The sequence below is a fragment of the Gobius niger genome (genome assembly GCF_951799975.1).
Source record: "Gobius niger genome assembly, chromosome: 1".
Taxonomy (NCBI): domain Eukaryota; kingdom Metazoa; phylum Chordata; class Actinopteri; order Gobiiformes; family Gobiidae; genus Gobius; species Gobius niger.
The window spans coordinates 47,207,253-47,227,652 of record NC_136852.1 but is presented as its reverse complement, the minus strand read 5'-3'; the positions used below and the strand labels follow the sequence as shown (position 1 = coordinate 47,227,652).

At 41.1% G+C, this 20,400-nt stretch overlaps 1 protein-coding gene across 1 annotated transcript; it reads left to right on the top strand.

Annotated features, from left to right (window-relative positions):
• Positions 1 to 778: 778 nt before the first annotated feature.
• Positions 779 to 19,171, top strand: ehmt1a (euchromatic histone-lysine N-methyltransferase 1a). Its single transcript, XM_079563067.1, has 23 exons — positions 779 to 856; positions 2,883 to 3,139; positions 4,231 to 4,366; positions 4,458 to 4,540; positions 5,510 to 5,690; positions 6,276 to 6,412; positions 6,570 to 6,713; positions 8,060 to 8,358; positions 10,229 to 10,297; positions 10,389 to 10,477; positions 10,554 to 10,657; positions 11,243 to 11,365; positions 12,827 to 12,928; positions 13,016 to 13,120; positions 14,435 to 14,589; positions 14,688 to 14,855; positions 14,932 to 15,076; positions 15,136 to 15,213; positions 16,436 to 16,551; positions 16,855 to 16,941; positions 17,045 to 17,123; positions 18,248 to 18,423; positions 18,525 to 19,171. The coding sequence occupies exons 2-23, from the start codon at positions 2,885 to 2,887 to the stop codon at positions 18,619 to 18,621; spliced, it is 2,928 nt and encodes a 975-aa protein (XP_079419193.1). The 5' UTR covers positions 779 to 856; positions 2,883 to 2,884; the 3' UTR covers positions 18,622 to 19,171.
• The last annotated feature ends 1,229 nt before the right edge of the window (positions 19,172 to 20,400 follow it).

Genomic DNA, 20,400 nt, shown 5'->3' with positions numbered 1-20,400 from the left:
GGGGGCCCAGTGGGATCTTTGAGCGAGTGCGTTGATCGAAGGCAACGACAGAAAGTGTATTTTTCCATGTTGGTGGCAAAGCACCAAAGAAATATGTAAAAAGAGTGTTGATTAAAGTCTTTGACTTGGTCTGCATAAAGGACAGATTTACATTAAGGCCTAGAATGGAGTTTTTTAGTTAATGATGCTAATAATATAATGATAATAAATTGAGTGTTTATTACCGGCTGCAGCAGCGAGAGGTTGACTTGATCACTGTACATGAAATGCCAGGGTTAGCCCGTACCGAGCATATCCAGGGGGTGGGGCCCACTGAGAATCTCTGGATCTGTTTGGGCCATAGATTTATAATTGGTGTGAGGATTTGGACACTGCACCAAAATGTTGTACCTTTGTGGGGAATAAAAACTAATCTAACAGAGAAACAATCTAATAAAGATTACATTATTTTCTTGTCTATATAATACTTCAAAAAAGTTGCTTATTTTAGCTAACATTTAAAACAAACAAATGAATTAAGAATAGTAACTGCAGTCTAGACTATAAATACAGATGTGACCAGAAAACCACTAGGACAGATTGAAATTTCAGCAAGCAAACTCACAACAGTTCCTCTGTTAATTCTGATAAACTGATAAATAATAATAATTCAAAAATGGAGCAGAAAAACTGGGAATGGTTTTGTTTTGTTTTGTTTTCATTTCTTTTCACAAAAAATAAAATAAAAATGCACGGTTGGTCACGTGACGGCGGGCGGAGGCGGAAGTAGCAACTTTGGCAACTTCCTGTCCCACTTCCATCGGACGCTGGCCCTGCCTTCTGCCTTCATGTGGAGACAACAACAGGACCAAAGCTGGTACGATCAAACTCCGATCACTAAACTTTTACTCTCACTTTATATGAAACTTGGACAGTTTTACGTGCACAATACACCCAAGTTTAATCCGATTACCGACCGTGCGCTTTAGTTTCTGTATTTCCCAGCGCGCTGCGGCTCCTGATGCGATAACTTTGAGAGGTGCACTGACGCTCGGCTCATCAGCGCTCGTCCGTAAATATCAATAATAAATGTCTGTTTAGCTCTTCCCATTTTTGCTTCTGATCAGAGTTAATCCTTACATTGATTTAGCTCATAGGGAAAGTAACGTCTCACAAATTATCTTGTGTTTTTGAAGTTGGTCTTTTCTCAAAATAGTAAAAAAAAAAAAAAAAAAAGAAGGTGGAAAATTGTTGTAGTCAAATACATCCTATTAAATACAATGTACAAATGTAAATACAAAAATAATAAAATTGCTATTATAACTTTTATTTACGCATATATTTAAGAATTTCATCAGACATCGCTCCATATGATAATAAATCTGTAAAGTTCTATGATTGCAAAGACATTTCCATATTTAGCACACGGTTTTCCTTCTTTGGATGAAATATTTTGCCATATTTATTAATGTATCCATCAGTAGAGGTTTTTCAAAGTTGTTTGAATTGACAATGTTTCCCCTCTCATCCGTGAAGCTTCTTTATGCTCATCTATTCAAACTCTTGGGCTCGAGCTGGTCGTAATCTCTCCACTCGAGAGGAATTTGGATCTGCCACATACCACCCTTGTTCTGTTTAACTCAAAAACGGCTATGCATTGCTTGATTTTTTGGATGTCAGTCTTATCTCTGTGATAGGTCATACACTGAATCGGAACTACGACCAAAGTCTGCTGGAGGAAGAAAGTTTCAGGCTTCCGATGAGCGGGTTTAAACCGGTTTCAATGTTTTTCCCGTGTGTTTCTCCTTTTCTATGGAAGGGGGAACATCGGTGTTGCGGTGTTTCCTCCTCCTCAACTTTGGGGAACAGCGGTAGTGCCACTGAAAATTGATCTACTCACTGACCGCTCTAAACCCTAACTTTAACCCAGCCAATGTTCCCCACATTCTCCTTCACTGGAGGGTCCAATGTCAGGCCTTCTGTCCTCACTCCAATCCTAGTCCTAATCCCTGACCTCATCCCAGACCATAAATCAGAGGAGAAAATGATGCATTGGTACATCAGAATATTTATTTGGTCTGAGAATGTCACAGTTCACCGATTATGTGGTGGAACATTGTGCTAACCCAATATGAAGTAGGCGTCATGGTGAGCTGAGGGTATTTCCTCTGAAATGTTAGAGAAAAAGTCAAGTGTGGTCTGTTCATAGCTGGGCAGTGCTTTTCTTTAGCCGACAGTGTGTTTTTTGTTGATGACAGATGTTGTTACTTACTTGCATGGAGAGGATGGCTCACCCTCACACTTTTTGATATCTGTCAGAGTTCGTCTTTGGTCGTGCTATGGTTTAATTTTCATTCTTTATTCCTGTCCCTTTGCATGAGCTAAAAAAGCTTTTTTGAGCTACAAGATTTTCCCTACGACGCTGCAAAATCATGCAGTGTGTGCACCCGGTTTTACTCATCAACCTAACCATTGTCCTGAGCTGGGGGAAAACCTTAAGTTCCTGGGTCAAGCACCTCTCATTTGTATTACTCTGTTGTTTCTGTGGTCATCTTGATCTGAGAAAATGGGACAGATTTTTCCTCCTTCCTCCTAAAATTCTGACCTCACTGTATCATAAATATTAGATGAAGATGCAGAGCAAGAACTCGACGCAGCTCCGGCAGCTGTAGCTCCACCCATCAGGTCGAGGGTTCAATCAATGTCATTTACCACCGTGCCTCACCAGTGACTGAACAGATAAGTGTGAAGAAGGTTCTTAGATGAGTCAGAATCCGGTTTATGAATCAGAAAAACCTCTACCAGACTGAAAAACTCTCTGATATCTTCAATACACAAGCATGCTACGTATATTTAATGATTTTCCCTAATAAAGAAGTCCTCTACACTTTTGTCTTTCTCAGCCATGGACCTGTCCAGAGCCAGTGAGGGGCCGACACAGAGTAAAAAACCTGCTTCCTCCGGGACTGTAGCGACCGGTTCAAAGACGAGCAAAGAAAAGATCACTACTTTCCACCATTCGCCTTTGTCTAAAAATGGCCGGGTTGGAGCTGACGTTTTGGGGAAACCTCTGGGATCTCCTCGAAATCTTTTCACAGAGAAATGGACGGAGGCACATGCGCCTGTGTCCAGCTCTGCACCGCCCTCGACGGTTACAAAGGTAGAGTTTGCTTTGAGTCTGTGGGATATGAAGAATATGGCTTGGCTACGATGCTGTCACTTGTCAAGTCATTGAATAGGCTATTACAACAACTGATTAATCTCTCTTTGTGCAACCAGTGTCAACCAGTATCAATCCCTTTTCAGAAAACAGCTTCTTAATGGTTTTGATTTTGACTAGAGGTAGACCGATAGGTTTTTTTTTCAGGCCAATGCCAATTTTGGGGGATTTTTATCAGCCGATGCCGATATGCTCAGCCCATATTTTTGACCGATATTTTTGGCAGATTTTTCCAATTGTACGGTCTATAATCCTGTAAAAAAATAAATAATAATTTGCCACTCCAATAGTGGCCGATTATATTTTATTACTTAAGTTGATTCAATCATATTTTCTGTCCCAGCTTTGTTAGTTGCCGTTAGCATTAGCATGTTGCCGTTAGCAGCTAGCATACTGTTGCTAGCTGCGGTATGTTGCATGGTGATCAAAAATACAATAGTGGAGGTTAAAACTAACTCAGCGATGATCAAATTCTCCAGGTTCTGTGCTTCAAAATGACATGTAGGAAGTCTGTATTGACTGAGGTTTAGTGAAACTTGTATTTAATGAACTTGTAGCTAACCACATTTCATTCCGATGTTTAAGGCTTTTTTCAGTGCTAGATCAATGATTGTGAAATCCGCAAATATCGGCCTCTAGTTTTAACATAAAATTGTAAATGTCAAGAAATAAGAAATTGGCTTGTTGTTTCACCACGCAAGGTCAGTCGCATACCAAATAAATTGCAAAGTGAACAGTTGAACAGAGGCCTGCATTGTCGACTGGAGTGAGATGTAGCTCATTCAGAGATTTCACTTTGCACTGTTTGTACCAATGTTTTACTTATGTTATGTCTACTGTGCCGAGATTCTTTTGTCAGCTTATAAGACAAACAGATGATGATGACGTGCTATTCCATATATGTCCATCTTTTAACTAATATTTGTCGGGGTTCTGTGCTTTGTTTGGCTGGTTGTGATGTTATTGCTAGACTAACCTCCATTTTTATATAAACCCGGTGTCTTTCATGGATATATTTTTGTGTGTCACAGTCTACAATAAAGAAAGCCACAAGGCCAGTTATTGTGAAGACGTCAAAGCCGGCCCCTCCTCCCCAAAAAGTGAATCCGCCAAACAAAAAAGGCAAAACAAAAGGAGCCAAGGCCACTTCTGCCAAACCACAAACAGGTGCGCCTTCTTTTTCCCCCCAAAGCGTACCAATATAAGTCCCATAATTGTACATTTTACTGCAATCTGTGTGTGTCTTTGCGTTTCCTAGCTGTGAAGAAAAGAAAAAGAAAACTTGGCCAGTACAACTTGGTGCCCAAAAAGAAAGCGAAAGCCACTAAACTCCAAGACAAGGTATATTCAGTATTCTGGCACTGACTGAGTTATCTCACTATGCTTTTTGTATGTTGCTTCACCAAATTATGGTTGGTCTTGGTATACACACCATACACTCCATTTTGTATATGACAATGAAATGAGAAATCTGAGAGATATGCTCTGGTTGTGTATCTATTATAGGCCTTTTGGTACAGTGAAACTTTGTTGCTGATGATAGTGTCCTCTAAAACATTTCCTTTCAATTTTATTGACATATCATGCAAAATCGACTTTTTTTTAAAAACCATGCTGTAATGTAAAGATCCCTAAAGCAGTATTTTACTCCATTCACACAGTTTTTAGTAATACTTTGGTTAGTGCTTCCTGGTTTCTTCTACTGTTGAAGCTCCGATCTGTACTTCCTTGGTTATATTGTGCCTTTTTATATAAAGCCCATAATCAAACATTGGATTCGTTCTCCACAGTTCTGTGCTGTAAGTGTGTTCTCCACAGGCCAGGAATTGCTAACCACAGAATGCTTCATCAAAGTGTTTTTGTTTTTAAGTCATTCCCATTGCTGCCTGCGGGGGGAGCACCAGGCAAACTTCTCACCAGCACTAGCCAACGTACCGTCTAATCCATCTATAGACATTATTTCATTTATGATTTCATTTATTAATTATAAATATAACATCAGTACTTTGATAAGTAGTCACACCCAGTTAACTTGCAACACATATATTTGGAAAACATTTGTTAAAGGCTGTTTACAGTGAGCAAAACAGTCAATAATAATAAGCAAAATCCTTAACCTCTTAACCCCCGCCTTAATCATGCACATTTTGCCTGGTTCAGCTGCACCCAAATCTAAAAGCTTCTTGAACTTAAAGGCTATAAGCATTTTTGTGTGTGTTTTTTGTCACTTTTTAAAGTTTTTTTTTGGGTCACTTTTGATGCTTCAGGTGGGGGTTAAGTGGTTAATTTGAGGAGTACATATTGTTTCAGAAGGCAGAACCTGTTGCCGCCCTGGAGAAGCTGCAGGAGGAGGTGGATGTGAAGCCGGTAGTGGACCATGTTATGGCCCACAGTGACCCAGCGCTGGACACAGAGCCTGGAGAGTACACAGAGGTGGACCTGGACTGTTTGGACTTCACAGCCCAAGAAGCACTGCTCTCTCCTCAGACCGGTGACTATCCTGCTTAGTTTTTATTTTTCCTCTCAACTTTTCAAAATTCATACTCTACACTGTTTCTCAAATAGATAAAAGCTCTCAATAAACATACTTTCCAGCAGAAACTTGAACAAATACCAGAAGAATTGTTTCAACACAAATAACTACTACTGGCCTGCTGTTGTTGCTAACACATCTTTTATTAGGGTTTTTGCAGCACATTTATGGGTCACTAGATTAATAATGGCCAATTTAAGCGGGGCAATGGAGCGGGGGTTTTATGCAAAGTTGATTTTAAGAGCTTTTTACCTTGTTACAATGTTGTTCTATCATCAAAAACATACCTGGAGTTGTATTTTGAGGTGCTTGCACATCTTTGAGTAATCCTTGAATCTTCTCCAGTGGCTATTCTCAGCAGTGCGGCAGCAGCTTTATCCTTCCATTGCGTTGTAAACACACTCGCCATTGCTTCACGACACGAGTTTAGCTTTTTTGTGTAGCTAAAAAGTTGCCCATCCAAATATCTTTTTCTCAAAATGTTTTCACTCATTCCATTTTTTGTGCACTCTTGCATCTTTTTATTGTTATTTTATATTACAGCAGACGCTCCTGTGACTGACTCAGACCTTGCAGAGGAGTTGCCGCTGTGCTGCTGTCGAATGGAGACGCCGTACAATGGTGGAAGTCTCTCTGCCCAAGACCACACCTGCATGGCCATGGAGAGCTACGACGGCATGGTAATTGACCGTCAGTGGAGCCTGGCAGTCACTCGTGTCATTGTTCTGATAGTATAACAATGATTTCCCACAGTCATAATTAACACATGTAGAATTGTAGCTAGCTATTGTCTGTATATCATTCACTTTACCTTAACATTTTTATGCTCTTTCCCAGTTGAGTCGCTGTCAGAGGCGAGTGTTGAAGCAGGAGATGATGCGTCCGTCCAACACTGTGCACCTGCTGGTTCTGTGTGAGGACCACAGGGCAGGGATGGTCAAACACCAGTGCTGCCCCGGCTGCGGGCTCTTCTGCCGAGCGGTGAGCTTTGAATCATTTAAAACACTTCCAAACCAGCTCTTTATCTACTGGAATCTTTCTATTGTATTTTGGTACCGGTAATGAAAATGTCAAGCTGAGAGTTCTATTATTGGGAGTACTTTACTGTCCAGCAGAGTGATACGATTGTAATATGTTAGAAATACCATGGCTCCTGAAGTTAATTTAATTACATGGACACACACCTAATTCTTTGTGTTGTGGTAATATGACTAATCGACTAATCCAATGGGCGAGAAAAGCTCTTCTCTTTGGCGCTCGTAGCAATACCACCACCTGGTGGCCAGGGGCGACTCCAAAAGACACTTTTTAAAATGGATTCCCTTCGAGACTTTACACCTCCCAAATACTGCTTAAGGGAAAGGTATTATACAGTGGGGAAAAAAAGGATTTGGCCAAAATCCAATTGAAAGTTTATGGGAAACTGACCACATCCTTTTTTCCCCACTGTATTTTTTACCACGCTGGTTTTGTTAGAATCAAAAAGTTTAATCCTGAGGCTTTGATTGACCCTGGAGCACTGTGGAGGCTGTTTGGCCCGCCTCATGGGTGTGGAGTTTCCCGCCTTTTTGTCCTTTTTTTGGACCATGCTTTTTAGGAGGAAACTTAGCAGCCATCGTGGATTCTCCCTCGAAGGGAGTAATTAATTAATGATGAGGAATTAGTGTGCAATGATGGTCTACAAATATAAGTCGATGGACTAATCCTAAGCCTAAACCTAAAACGGTGAAATTACCATGAAACATTGCTTGTATTGATATGGAAAATGCAGTCTTTCCTTGCCTGGGAATACCCATGCAGCTGTGTGCGCTCAAATCATTTCGAACTGCACAGCAGCCTGGGGACCATAACCGAAATTTTCGCATGGACTTGGAGACCAATCACAGAACGAGGAGAGACGGCAAGACGATGACGCGCTATAAAAGTTTATTTACAGATCCAACATGACAGCAGCGACTCCTTCTTTCGATCAAGCTTTAGACTGTGTTCTAAATAGTTTAGGTCGAAAGTGTACAGCGGGTACGTTAGACGTCATCGGACACAATTGATACGATTGGCTATGGCTACGTGCAGACACATAGATAGACATTCGTAGCGCCCAATAAACGGCTATGGACGATCGTAAACCACACTAAATAGCACTTGTGATATTTTGTTTGGCTATAGCCAGGCTAATTATCTCCTGGTATCTCTCGTTACCATTTTATTTCCATCCAACATGTTATTACTGTAAAGAAAAGTTAATTCCCTTTTTACAATTGGTGAATGGGTTATTATTTACTATTTATTAATTATTGTGTATATATTATTGTCCTTTCATTTGACAGGGCTCCTTCATGGAGTGCAGGCCTTACGGAAACATCTCTCACCGCTTCCACCGCGACTGCGCCTCCATCTTGAAGGATCGCCGGTTCTGTCCTCACTGCGGAGAAGACGCCACAGGCGCCAAAGATGTGACCGTTCCCAAACCAGAGCCCTCCCCCTCAGTGCCCAAGTCCAGTCCCGGGCCCTCGCTGCCGACCGTAGCCACCCTGCCCTCGGTCTCCACCACGCCAGCCGTCCCACAGACGCTCAGGGCAAAGAAGACCTTCCAGCCACCGAAGAACAGAGCCGAGAGCCCCAGCAAGTATGAGATGGTGTTTTATGGTGCACAGATTTTTCAAATGTTCAGTCTGTGGTTTCATTCATTCAAGCTTTATTAAAGGAATAGGCCACCGTTTTTAAATACTGAGATATGCTCTTACCTCACTTTAGCCAAGTTAATATATCCCCGTCTGGTCTTTGTCCGTGCGCTCTGCCAGGCAAACGGAGCACATACGCAGCTTCTCCCACATGTCACATAGCTCCAAAAAAGCTCACGATAGAAGCTACCAAGCTCCTCCACGTGTTCCCTATTTAAATAAAGTTACGTGAAGTGTTTTCATGCGAAGTATATTTACACAGAAATGTAACGTGTCGATTTTATAAGCAGATAAAAAGGGGGACTATATTGTGAGGCGTAATGGTACGAGGAGTAAAACGTCCGCGCAGTAACTCCTAAAGGTTATTGACGGAAGTGAGCGGGGAAAGTCTTTAGGAGTTACTGCGCGGACGTTTTGCTCCTCGTATCATTACGCCTCACAATATAGTCCCCCTTTTTATCTGCTTATAAAATCGACACGTTACATTTCTGTGTAAATATACTTCGCATGAAAACACTTCACGTAACTTTATTTAAATAGGGAACACGTGGAAGAGCTTGGTAGCTTCTAACGTGAGCTTTTTTGGAGCTATGTGACATGTGGGAGAGGCTGCGTATGTGCTCCGTTTGCCTGGCAGAGCGCACGGACAAAGACCAAACGGGGATATATTAACTTGGCTAAAGTGAGGTAAGAGCATATCTCAGTATTTAAAAACGGTGGCCTATTCCTTTAAGGAAACAGAATCCTGGTCCATAGTTCTAGTAAACGTTTGAGAAAAAACTTATGTCATTCCCTGTACAGTGGGTATTAGGGTCGATATGGATGTTTGGGGCCCGATACTGATATGAAGAGGGTTGGGCTATAGCCTATAGTTAAACATTTATTGTTATAGTAAAGGTTTAAATCATTGAAAGAAATAGAAGTATATCTATCTAAGACCAATGCCGATATGCACCAACAATATTTTAGCCACATTTTTAAAAAAGTGTCTTGCCTAAATCCTGTGTATGAAGCTTGTAAACGTGTCTGTGTTGAATTGTGACAGCAGGGGGCGCTGTATGAGGGGCTTAGGGCTGATTTATTCAGGACATTCATGTTCATGTTCATTCATTTAGTAGGTACTTCAGAATCAACAGATTCCAAAACAAAAAAACACAAGTCCCTATCTCTTTTGATTTCAAAATTATACATAAAAGTCTACAACATAAAATATATAAAATAGGTGCACAAACTTGTGACCGATATTCACCACAAGGTTCCTCCTCTCCCTCGAGGCCTCGGAAGTTGTGGGAGGGCTCATTTTAAAAATATCGGCCGCTAGCGATATTGTAATATATATATATATATATATATATACATATCAGGCATATCTTGTATTACCGGTGATGGACTCAGAAACGGGATGGGAGCAGTTTAAATAAGAGAATAAATAAATGGCATTATTAAATTAAACAAGAAGGCTTGAACGTCCTGGTAGACAAATAATCAGAGTCCAATGAATCAATGCAACTGGACCGAAATATCAGCTGTTTGTATTAAGAAATTTCCAGCTGCTTTGATTCTTCAAACTCTTGCCATTTGGCCTCATAGGTTTTGTTTCATTAACGTCCAAGCCAAATTTTGTCCAGAACAGCCCAAACACGAGCCTCAAATCCAACACGCTGCTCCGTGAGTGCTTTAGCTGCCGTGAACGGAAAACGAAACAGAAACTTTTAGTTTAGAGGCCATTTTAGTAAGCTTTCTTCACACATTTAGGATGGTGAAATTGTTGATGAGAAGTCTATTTAGTATGAACTGTTAACATGTACTCCTCAGGTCAAAAGGTGAAGCTGACAGACCAAATGAGTCCCTGGAGACCATCCTGTCTGCGCTGGAAGACGAGAAGTAAGGCCTTTCTTTTACTCGAGTTTGCACAGTGCGGCAGCTCAGTGAGTAATAATAGATTGATGTTTTACTTGGTCTTATTCTTTTCCAGTTTGAAACCAAAGAAAGTGAAGTTCCCGGCCCGGCAGCTGTACATCTCTGCCAAACAGGGCGATCTTCAGAAAGTCATCCATCTTCTGGGTAGGTGAACCGTTTCTCATCTCTGTACAAATCGCTGCTGAAACACGGTGGAGATTTATGGGTCTGTGTTTGGCAGTTGATGGAAAGGACCCGAACTACGTGGATGGTCAAAACAAACGGACGCCTCTTCACGCTGCAGCCGCTGTGGGGCAACAAGAGATCTGTCACATGCTCATTCAGGTGAGGACACGCACCTTTTATTTATTTCATTTTGCCGGTGTTTGACATTGTGTTTTTGTGGATGGGAGATAATGTGCGAGTCGTTGAGCAAAAACCTTCTCTGCTGAATTTCCAATTTATTTATTACTGTTTTAAAATCAAGATATATTGCACACAGTACACATTATGAACACGTCCAGGAGCTTTAGCATGTGAGAGAAGTGCTAAACTAATACAGGAATCACATCACAATCGCATTCCTCAGCAGGTTTTTTGATGTGGTCAATCAAAGAATTACTGTCTTTGCAATTTGCTAATTGCAACCATTACACTTGTGATTACGATTAAACTGTGTGTTTTATTGTTATAATTTACTTCATCAAACCTTATGTTCCAGTCGTAAGTAAGTACAAAGTCCTTTTGATTTAATCTGATTCTTGGAAAATTCTTTGCCACAGATTCTCATTCTTTTATTAGTTCAGCCATCTGTTTTGAGGTTGGCTGCCTGTTAATTGAGAAATCAGCTGACTGATAACATTTATCTTATGTTAACACATGGTTTTAACTAATAAAACATGTGCTTTGTTCATTCATGTATCTCTACAGGCTGGAGCCAACCTGGACACGTTTGACGAGGATCAGCGGACGCCTTTGATGGTTTCCTGTGAGAACAACCACCTGGACACAGTAAAGTACCTGCTCAGAGCCGGGGCCACCATCAGCCACAAGGTCAGCCCTGTCACCGCACTCTGCCCCGTGTCAGACTGTCACACTGTCTCAGGGGAACCACTGTCTCACAGGCCACATGTGGCTCTTTTAAAGGCTCTGGTCGGAACAAAGTAAAAACACATAGAACATGGTCTTGTGTTTCTAAACGCAGGCTGTACACAAGACTTTTGCGCTGACGTATTTAGCTTCAGCTTCATACATGGCGGAGAAAGTAGCGGTTTGTGTATGTTATATAGGGTAATGGTCCCTCCCCAAGCTTTTTCCTCCTACAACTTGATTATTTTCCGTGGACTGTGGGTGGTGTTTTGATCACGTGTCTGTGGCGTGGAGATTCTGCTTTCTTACCAGCGCCAGAGCAGGACCTTCGGCATACTCGCTTTCTCACGGGACACGGACAATGTTTAACTCTCAGTGGGATAAATGAAGTTAGTAGTACCAGAGGCCGCGCACAATGTCAGTGTAAAAATGAGGAGAGCGAAGAAGAAGCAGTAAGCGCTCGTAGTCAGCGCTGCTTGCAGCTCACCACGCCTCAGTTGGCCCGGTTTTGTTCTCTACAACACCCTCAGGCTACTGGCTGCAAGCACTGGCGCACCGCTGTTAGTATGCAAGATACCGGCCACGTCTTGAGCGATGATGATGTTGTGCCAGGCGGTAGAATGGCCCCATAGTGTTTTTGAGTGATGGGTTGCTACTGCCCACTCCTTTAAAATACTGCAAGCTATTGATTGTTCATCTCAAGATGTGCTTGTGACTGCGTGCCAGGGTTTATGTGTGGAACACATCCCATTATTGAAATAAATAACAGTCAAACTCATGTTAAAGTGAATACTGTCTATTAGAGATAACAACATGATATCAAAAGATTGAACTGGAGCTCCTTTGCCTAAATATATACCATATTTTTCGGACTACAAGTCACTCCGGAGTATGAGTCGCACCAGCCAAAAAATGCATAATGAAGAAGGAAAAAAACATGTAACTCGCTCTGGAGTATAAGTCGCACCAGCCTTAGCAACGACCTGGGCATAGAGGCGTAACTGCTCTGTTGACGAGCCTCTTCCGGCAGCACGCTGTTCAAGCACCCATTTGCGAACTCGTTCCTCTCGCTGTGGCCATCTAGCTTTTTGCTTTTTTTTGTTTTGTTCATTGCAGTAAAAGAAACCTTTTTCGCCAGTCCCTCCCTCACAAGTTTCTCGCTTACTCCACACTTTTTATCTGCTGCTCAATTTCCATTTTTTCTTATCTTCTGTGGTACAGGGGTAGCAGATGGTGGTACAGAAGCCTAGAGCGGCTGTCAGTGTGAAAACAACAAACATGTGAAATTATATATTTTGATATTTTAGTTGCACCCGGAGCCAAACTATGGAAAAAAAGTTCGACTTATAGTCTGATAAATTTGGTATAAAAAGTAAACTGAATGACATAAGTCATAGTGTTTGCTCTACTTTACTATTATTACAGGATATTATGGGGTTCACCTGTCTGCATCTGGCAGCTAAACTGGGACATTACGACATGATCCACTACCTCCTCTCCAGAGCGTCCAAATACATCAACTGCCAGGTAACAACTAACTATCATATTCTTTCTCTCTTATTTTCCTTAACTTCAGTGCGATTGTGGATTTGTTGTAACCATGTGTGTGTGCAGGACGATGGCGGTTGGACTCCGATCACGTGGGCGATCGAATACAAGCACAAAGAGATCGTGAACCTGCTGCTATCCCGAGGGGCTGACGTCAACATCAGAGATAAGGTCAAAACACTGTTGTTTTTTGATACATTTCACTGTGTTTATGATTTCAACTTGATTAAACGTTCAGAAATGGCCTTTTTAAATTATGCTAAGACCATTTTCATTCAGTTACTGCCTTTGGAAGCCTCTAAGTGAGTTTGAGACAGTTTGTTAAAAACAACTACAGTTGTCATTGTAGGCAGCTCCTTTATGCAAAAGCGGGTTGCAGGACCATCTGCTGTGGGTTTATATGATCAATGCTTGACTCAACAAATGTTTGTGAGAAAAGACCGTGTTATGTTATTAATTATCCTAAAATGGCCTAAAAGGTTTTTTTTTTTAGAGTTATTACTTTTATATGGCAGGGTTTCAAGTCATTACATGAATTGTGCCAAAATCAAGGACTTAAATGTCATTAAAACTCAATAAATTGGATTCAAACTGGCAATAGAAATAAATTGATTGGAACATTATGACATTACGCAAAAATTTTTACTGTAAAAGTTTATCGAACAAAAATTGTGGCCTAAACATATTCAGCAGCAGTTTTAGCTGATATTTTCCCCTGAAGTTCTCTTTCCTCTGTTTGATGAAATATGCTCAGATTTCTATCTGCATTTGTGGCATTAAAATATAGTATTTGGGCATTAAAAAGCATTAAATTTGACTTGCTTCTGCCTGTATGAATCCTGGATTGGACTCAAATAAGTGACAAAATAGTGACAAAAAAGCCGAAAATACGGCTAAAAATGTGACAAACAGACATGACTTAGACGCATACTTCATACCTTAACAATGATCTATTAAATTAACCCTAGCATCAAAATTCCCTCTTCACAGTGAGCCTTGTGTTTTAATACTAAGAGGAGGTGTTTATCAGTTAAAGGCGTTGATCTATGGAACGGTTTATCTATTCAACTTAAGGGCTCCAAAACTATTAAAGCATTTAAGAAAATGTATAAGTTAAACATGATAGAGAAGTATAGAACACTTGAATGAAGACCATTAGAAAAGAAATCGATCGAGGAAACAAAGCATCATTTTTGATTGTTGAAGTTGAAGTTTTGTGCTTAAGTGTTACCATCGTTGGTATTAGAGAAAGTGTATAATGTGTCATCTTTGGACACAGAGTCACAGTTGTAAAAGGGGTTAGGCAGAATAAGTCTTGGCTTCAGCCTAAACCCCTTTCGGTCAGGCATCATTTAGATTAAATTCTTAATGTATGTGTTTTCTTATTGTAAAATGTCTAAGATATTTGGAAAACATGTGACATGGGATTTAAATGTTCATAATGACCGAAGAAAATAAATTAACTAACTAAAAAACTTTTTGCAGGAGGAGAACGTGTGCCTCCACTGGGCGGCGCTGTCGGGCTGTGATGACATCGCTCAGGCTCTGCTGGAGGCGCGCTGTGACCTCACGGCTCTGAACATTCACGGAGACCTGTCCCTGCACATCGCCGCGCGAGAGAACCACCTCGACTGTGTCATGTAAGAGTGTGTTATGTGCGTTAAACCAGCACGCTACTCCAGGCACACATTGAGTAGATATTTCACTTGTACTTAACGTCATCCTGTGCTGCTGTTAGGCTGTTTCTGTCCCGTGGGTCTGACGTGAATCAGAGGAACAAAGGGGGAGCGACGCCTCTGGACTGCTGCGTCTACGGCTCTAAAGTCTGGACGGCCCTCAACACCAACAAGAAGCTGACGGACGCCCGAAGAGGAAGAGACTGTCAGGGAGAGCGAGTCCTCAGCAGGTACTTTCAGATAGAGTTTGGGATGGGACGTTAATGAAATGATCTTATGAGGTTGATATAATGTTGTTTTTTGCAGCGATATTTCCCGCGGTTACGAGGCGGCTCCCATCAGTTGTGTGAACGGCGTGGACAGCGAGCCGTGTCCCGATAACTTCAAATACATCCCAGAGAGCTGCATCACGTCGCAACTCAACATAGACAAGGACATCACGCACCTACAGGTATGCAGTAACATATTTCACGATTTTTACTTGTACTCATATTACTTATGTTCCTTCAGCACTGCAACTGTACAGACGACTGCTCCTCTGTGTCCTGTATGTGCGGACAGCTCAGTCTGCGATGCTGGTACGACAATGTAAGTCTGTGACCTCAAACTACCTGTGGATTTGCTTTCATTTGTTCCTCGAGTGACGTGTTAAAATACTATATTGTCTATAATAATTCAACCTCTTAACCTGCGCCTTAAAGGAATAGGCCACCGTTTTTCCATACTGAGATATGTTTTTACCTGAGCTTAAACGAGTTGATGTGTACCTGTCTGGACTTTGTGCGTGCGCTCAGTCACGCAAAAAGACCAAAGATGTTGTTAGCATTTAGCCTCTCCTCCACTCCTCTATGGGGCCAGGGGTGAAGTTGAAGCGACCAAGCTCTTCCACGTTTCCCTTATTTAAATACGGTTAGGAGAGTAGTTACACGATGCAAGCATAGTTACACAAAATTAAACATGTCGATTTTCTAAGTGGATAAAAAGGGGAACTATATTGTAAGGCGTAATAACACCTTAGGAGCACTTTGACGTCGGGGCAGTAATGTATCTTCAGAATTCTTGAATTCGTGAAGATATTACTGCACAGACTGCGATGTCCCTAAAGTGCTCCTAAGGTGTTATTACGCCTTACAATATAATACCCCTTTTTATCCACTTAGAAAATCGACATGTTTAATTTTGTGTAACTATGCTTGCATCGTGTAACTACTCACCTAAACGTATTTAAATAGGGGAAACGTGGAAGAGCTTGGTCGCTTCAACTTCACCCCCATAGAGGAGAGGAGGAGAGGCTAAATGCTAACAACATCTCAGGTCTTTTTTGCGTGACAGAGCGCACGCACAAAGACCAGACAGGTACGCATCAACTCGTTTAAGCTCAGGTAAGAACATATCTCAGTATGGAAAAACAGTGGCCTGTTCGTCCAACCGAGTGCATTTTCTTCAGTTCAGCTTTACCCAAATCCAAAATGTTTACAGCCTATAGGCCAGAGCAACGCCTCACTTGAAAGACCTACAAAACTGATTGGGACTTTTTTGTTGCGTTGTCGTTGTGTTTTTGTCACATTTTTATAACGTTTTTGATGTGCTTTCGTCTCTTTTGTCTCGTTTTCGCTTGTTTATTGTGTTTTTGTAGCTCCTTTGTTGCTTTTTTTGGGTAACTTTTTTGTTTTGACTTTTTGGATTTGGGTAAAGCCAAACCAGCATTGTGCTTGGTTCAGGTGGGAGTTAAGTGGTTAATCGGTGCGTTGTTATTATTATTATTACCATCAAAACATAATAAACAACATTCCCATTGTCTTTCTTAAAGGAGGGGCGTCTTCCCCTGGACTTTTGCCAGCGCGAGTCTCAGGTTTTGTTTGAGTGTAACCACGCCTGCTCCTGCTGGAGGACCTGCAGAAACAGAGTGGTCCAAAATGGTTTGAGGTGAGACCTTTTTAAAACTTCGAGATGTTTGTTTGCCTAAAGCAGGGTTTCTACAGGGCATCAAATGAACTGTGCCAAAATGATTGAATGTTTGCAAATCTTACAAATTAAAATATGCACAGATTTTTTTGCAAAAGAATTCAGCAGCATTGCAGCATATTCTTGAAATTGTCAAATTAAGATTGAGCTAAACAAAACAAAACCGAGCTAGTTTATTTGCTAAATGAAACACCATAGGTCTGTTGGATGTTGTGATATCATTTGAAACCGTTGTGTGGAGTAAATATTGTTTGTTTGCTACAGAGTGCGGCTGCAGGTTTACAGAACACAGGCGATGGGCTGGGGAGTGCGAGCCATGCAGGACATCCCACAGGGGACCTTCATTTGCGAGTACGGCCAGGCTTGTTTCCATATTTTAAGAGCCACTACTAAATTTACTGTCTGGCGGCATAAATTTTTCAACTGAGCGTGCTCCAAATTGCCTCCTCTGCAGATACGTGGGTGAGATCGTAACTGACACAGAGGCCGACAAAAGAGACGACGACTCCTTCCTCTTCACTCTGGGAAACAAGGTAATGCTATTATTCCACATGAATATTACAGCAGCAGCGCATTGGGCGGCCAGTAGAGGGCAGTCAATCAATGCATTCTGTGTCTTTTCAGCAACATTAAAGAAGTGCTAGAAATGTGTCAAATTTTAAAAAAGGAAGGTTTCCTGTTGTTGGTTATAGTCCTACACTTTATCTCCTTTACCTGCAGGTGAAGACGTCCACTCATAACCTTGCCCATAAGACTACTTTGAAACATGTATTGCTATATCCCTTTACTATAGTTTTACGTACTGGAAAAACAGTAATTCATTAAAAATGTGACCAAAACGCGAATAAAAAGTGACAAAAGCACAACGAAAACATGACAAAAAACCCGTGAGAAAGCAATGGAAAAAAGCGAAATCAACAAAAACACAACACAAAAAAATACAAAAACAAGACGAAAACCCCCCAAGAAAACAAATGGTCTGTTGGCTGTCGAGAAGCTTTCAGATTTGGGTAAAACTGAGCTGGAGAAAATTACCTTGGTTAACACGGTGGGGTTAAGAGTTTAAGTTGCATAAAAAGAAGAATGATTTTAGTGAGAGCAGCTTAGCTTTAGTACATCTTCTAATATTTTTTAAGTTGTACAAAGAATATCTTCCGCCCGGCACAACAACAGCATTGGTCCAGACGAGGCGGGTATCTTGCGCGCACATACCTGCTGTGTCAGTGCCTGCGGCCAATCCCTTAGGGGAAAAAAAGAGTCAGTTTCCAATTGGCAGCGTCTTCTCATCTGTTTCTTTACATCGCATTCAGCATTTAGGCTACATCCTTTTAAACAAACGAGGAAAGATGAGGCAGAGTGGTTTGCAGAGAACAATTCATACACAAGGTAATTCAAAGGGCTTCACAGGTACATGAAATTACAAGAAAGCAGATGAAAATGAATCCATAAAACATCAGTACAATCTTTAAAAGAGCAGATACAATACTTTCAGTTGCCACATGCACAGCTCAAAAGATCTGCTTAGACAAACTATAAAGTTTATGTATCCCACTGTGAGTAAAACAATGCCCCCTGTGCAGACATACGTTGTTGCGACGGGAGGTAGCAGTGGATTCAAAGTGTGGGTAAAACTGTGATGTCATGCCCTGTCTTCCAGGTGGGGGAGGCTCACTGTATCGACTCCAGACTCTTCGGGAACATCGGGCGCTTCCTGAACCATCTGTGCGAGCCCAACATTCTGGCCGTGAAGGTGTTCACCATGCACCAGGACCTGCGCTTCCCTCGCATCGCCTTCTTCTCCAGCCGGCCCATCAGAGCCGGGGACCAGATAGGGTCGGTAAACCTAAATGATTTCTAACAAAAGAGAAGACAGAACTCCCTTTAAATCGTGTCTGCTATACTCATTCGATCTTGTTTCGTCTCCTCTCGGGCAGGTTCGACTACGGAGATCACTACTGGAAAATTAAGAGCAAGTATTTCAGCTGCCAGTGCGGGTCGGCCAAGTGTCGCCACCCGTCCGCCAGCCGATAGTTCATCTTCTGTATCAGAAAACGGGAAAAAAAAAACGCTGTCAGAGAAACTGTGCTTCCAAAATACTCTGTGTACACTTTACATACTGTAGGGCTCTTTTCAAATCCAGGTAAAATCGACTTTTTATCTTTCTTACAACACGTATGATATCGATAAGTTGTAGATGGTGGCCTGTATACGTTGCTTAGGAATAGTTAACTAATATCTCAGCACAGTCTTCGTTTTGGGAGGCAGTTTTGAGCCATGGTGAGCGATAAAGATATAGATATCGGCCCTGTAGGCTGTATATTTGCAGTAAAAAAAAAAAAAAGTAATTCTCATTGCTAACAAATGAGCATGACAAAGTACTATGTGCAAGCAAAAACAAAAGTATTTTTTTTAATGGCTGTCTACTGTGACTCTGTTATAGCAGCAGTAGGAGAGTTTTGTTTAAAGTTTCCCCTGCGAGCCGAAAGGTTGTTGGTTGGAGTGCTATTGTGTCCTTGGGCAATACATTTCGCCAGCTTTATGCTATGAATGAAGTGATATCCTCGTGCGATTGTGCGACCTCGGAGTTCGACTTTTTATTTTCAAGATGAATTGTTTGTACCATAAATTTCTGCTACGTTTACTTTTGAATGATTCAGTTTTGATTAATTTCTCCTGTATGCTCCTTCAAACTGCCTGTCTTTTTCTTTTCTTTTTTCTTTTTTTTTTACAGTTTACATGAAATTGGTCAGGTTTATAATCTTCTGTACTTTTGTGTCCTAGTTTTGAGCAGAGCCTTTTTATAGATTGAACTTGGTTGTCCAATTTCCAAAGACATACTTTCAATAGACCAAATCATGTCACTGTAGCCAACATCAGCATAGAAATTACTACTTCTTGGTTTATATTTCTTATCAAGTGTTGTTTTTTTTTTAAAGAAATGTGTTTGTTGTTTACTGAATCATGCTTTACTAGTAAGATTAACTTGTAGTGTTTTTGTACTACTCATTAGTAAAGAAGTTGTTAAAAAAAAAAAACTTGTGCGTGTGTTTTGTTATACCATGTCCTATTTTGCCATTACTTAATAATGGGTCGGTGTTTTAGGCTCAGCTACTTTCACAATTGTCTAATATGCTATAGTGCAAGTACAATTGATATCAAAATTACAGAATGGATTTGGTTTACAATTCGCGACATGTTCATGTGTGTTACTAGACTTGAGTGTCTCCAGAGAAAAGCAAACAATTTGACATAAAAATTAACTTTTTAACCCCCACCTGAACCGAGCACGTTTTCTCCAGTTTGGCTTTACCCAAATCTAAAAGCTTGAAAAAAGTGTCAACAGATAAGTGACTAAAATATGTTTTTGTCTCTTTTTATCGTGTTTCGTCGTCTTCTTCATTGTGTTTTTTGTCATGTTTTGTGGCCTTTTCATCACTTTTTAGGAGTGATTTTGTTGCTCGTTTATTTTATTATTGTTGTCTTTCCAGCACAGTTTTTTGTCTGTTTTTTGTTGTGTTTTCAGCGTTGTTTTCGTTGCTATTTTGACGCTTTGTTCAAAAAGCCTTTAGATTTGGGTAAAGCCAAACTGGAGACGATGTGCTCGGTTCATGTGGGGGTTAAGACTAAACTTTCTGATAAATGTATTGGTGTTTTGTATACTCTTGTACAAGCTTATCCAGAGCCGTTTTTTCCTATAAGCAGATTATGCAAGTTGCGTGGGGCCCCCGCAGCCGCAAGGGCCCCGCATCTCAGTCAAATGACGGTGTTGTTTTGCTGATTCACTCACTGTTCGCCTATTTTGCCACATAC

Excerpts from the sequence above, each read along its gene's own strand:
- ehmt1a (XM_079563067.1), top strand. The coding sequence starts at position 2,885 with ATGGACCTGTCCAGAGCCAGTGAGGGGCCGACACAGAGTAAAAAACCT. Across the intron at positions 10,298-10,388 it reads TCTGCGCTGGAAGACGAGAA|TTTGAAACCAAAGAAAGTGA; the intron begins GTAAGGCCTTTC and ends ATTCTTTTCCAG. Across the intron at positions 17,124-18,247 it reads TCTTCACTCTGGGAAACAAG|GTGGGGGAGGCTCACTGTAT; the intron begins GTAATGCTATTA and ends CCTGTCTTCCAG.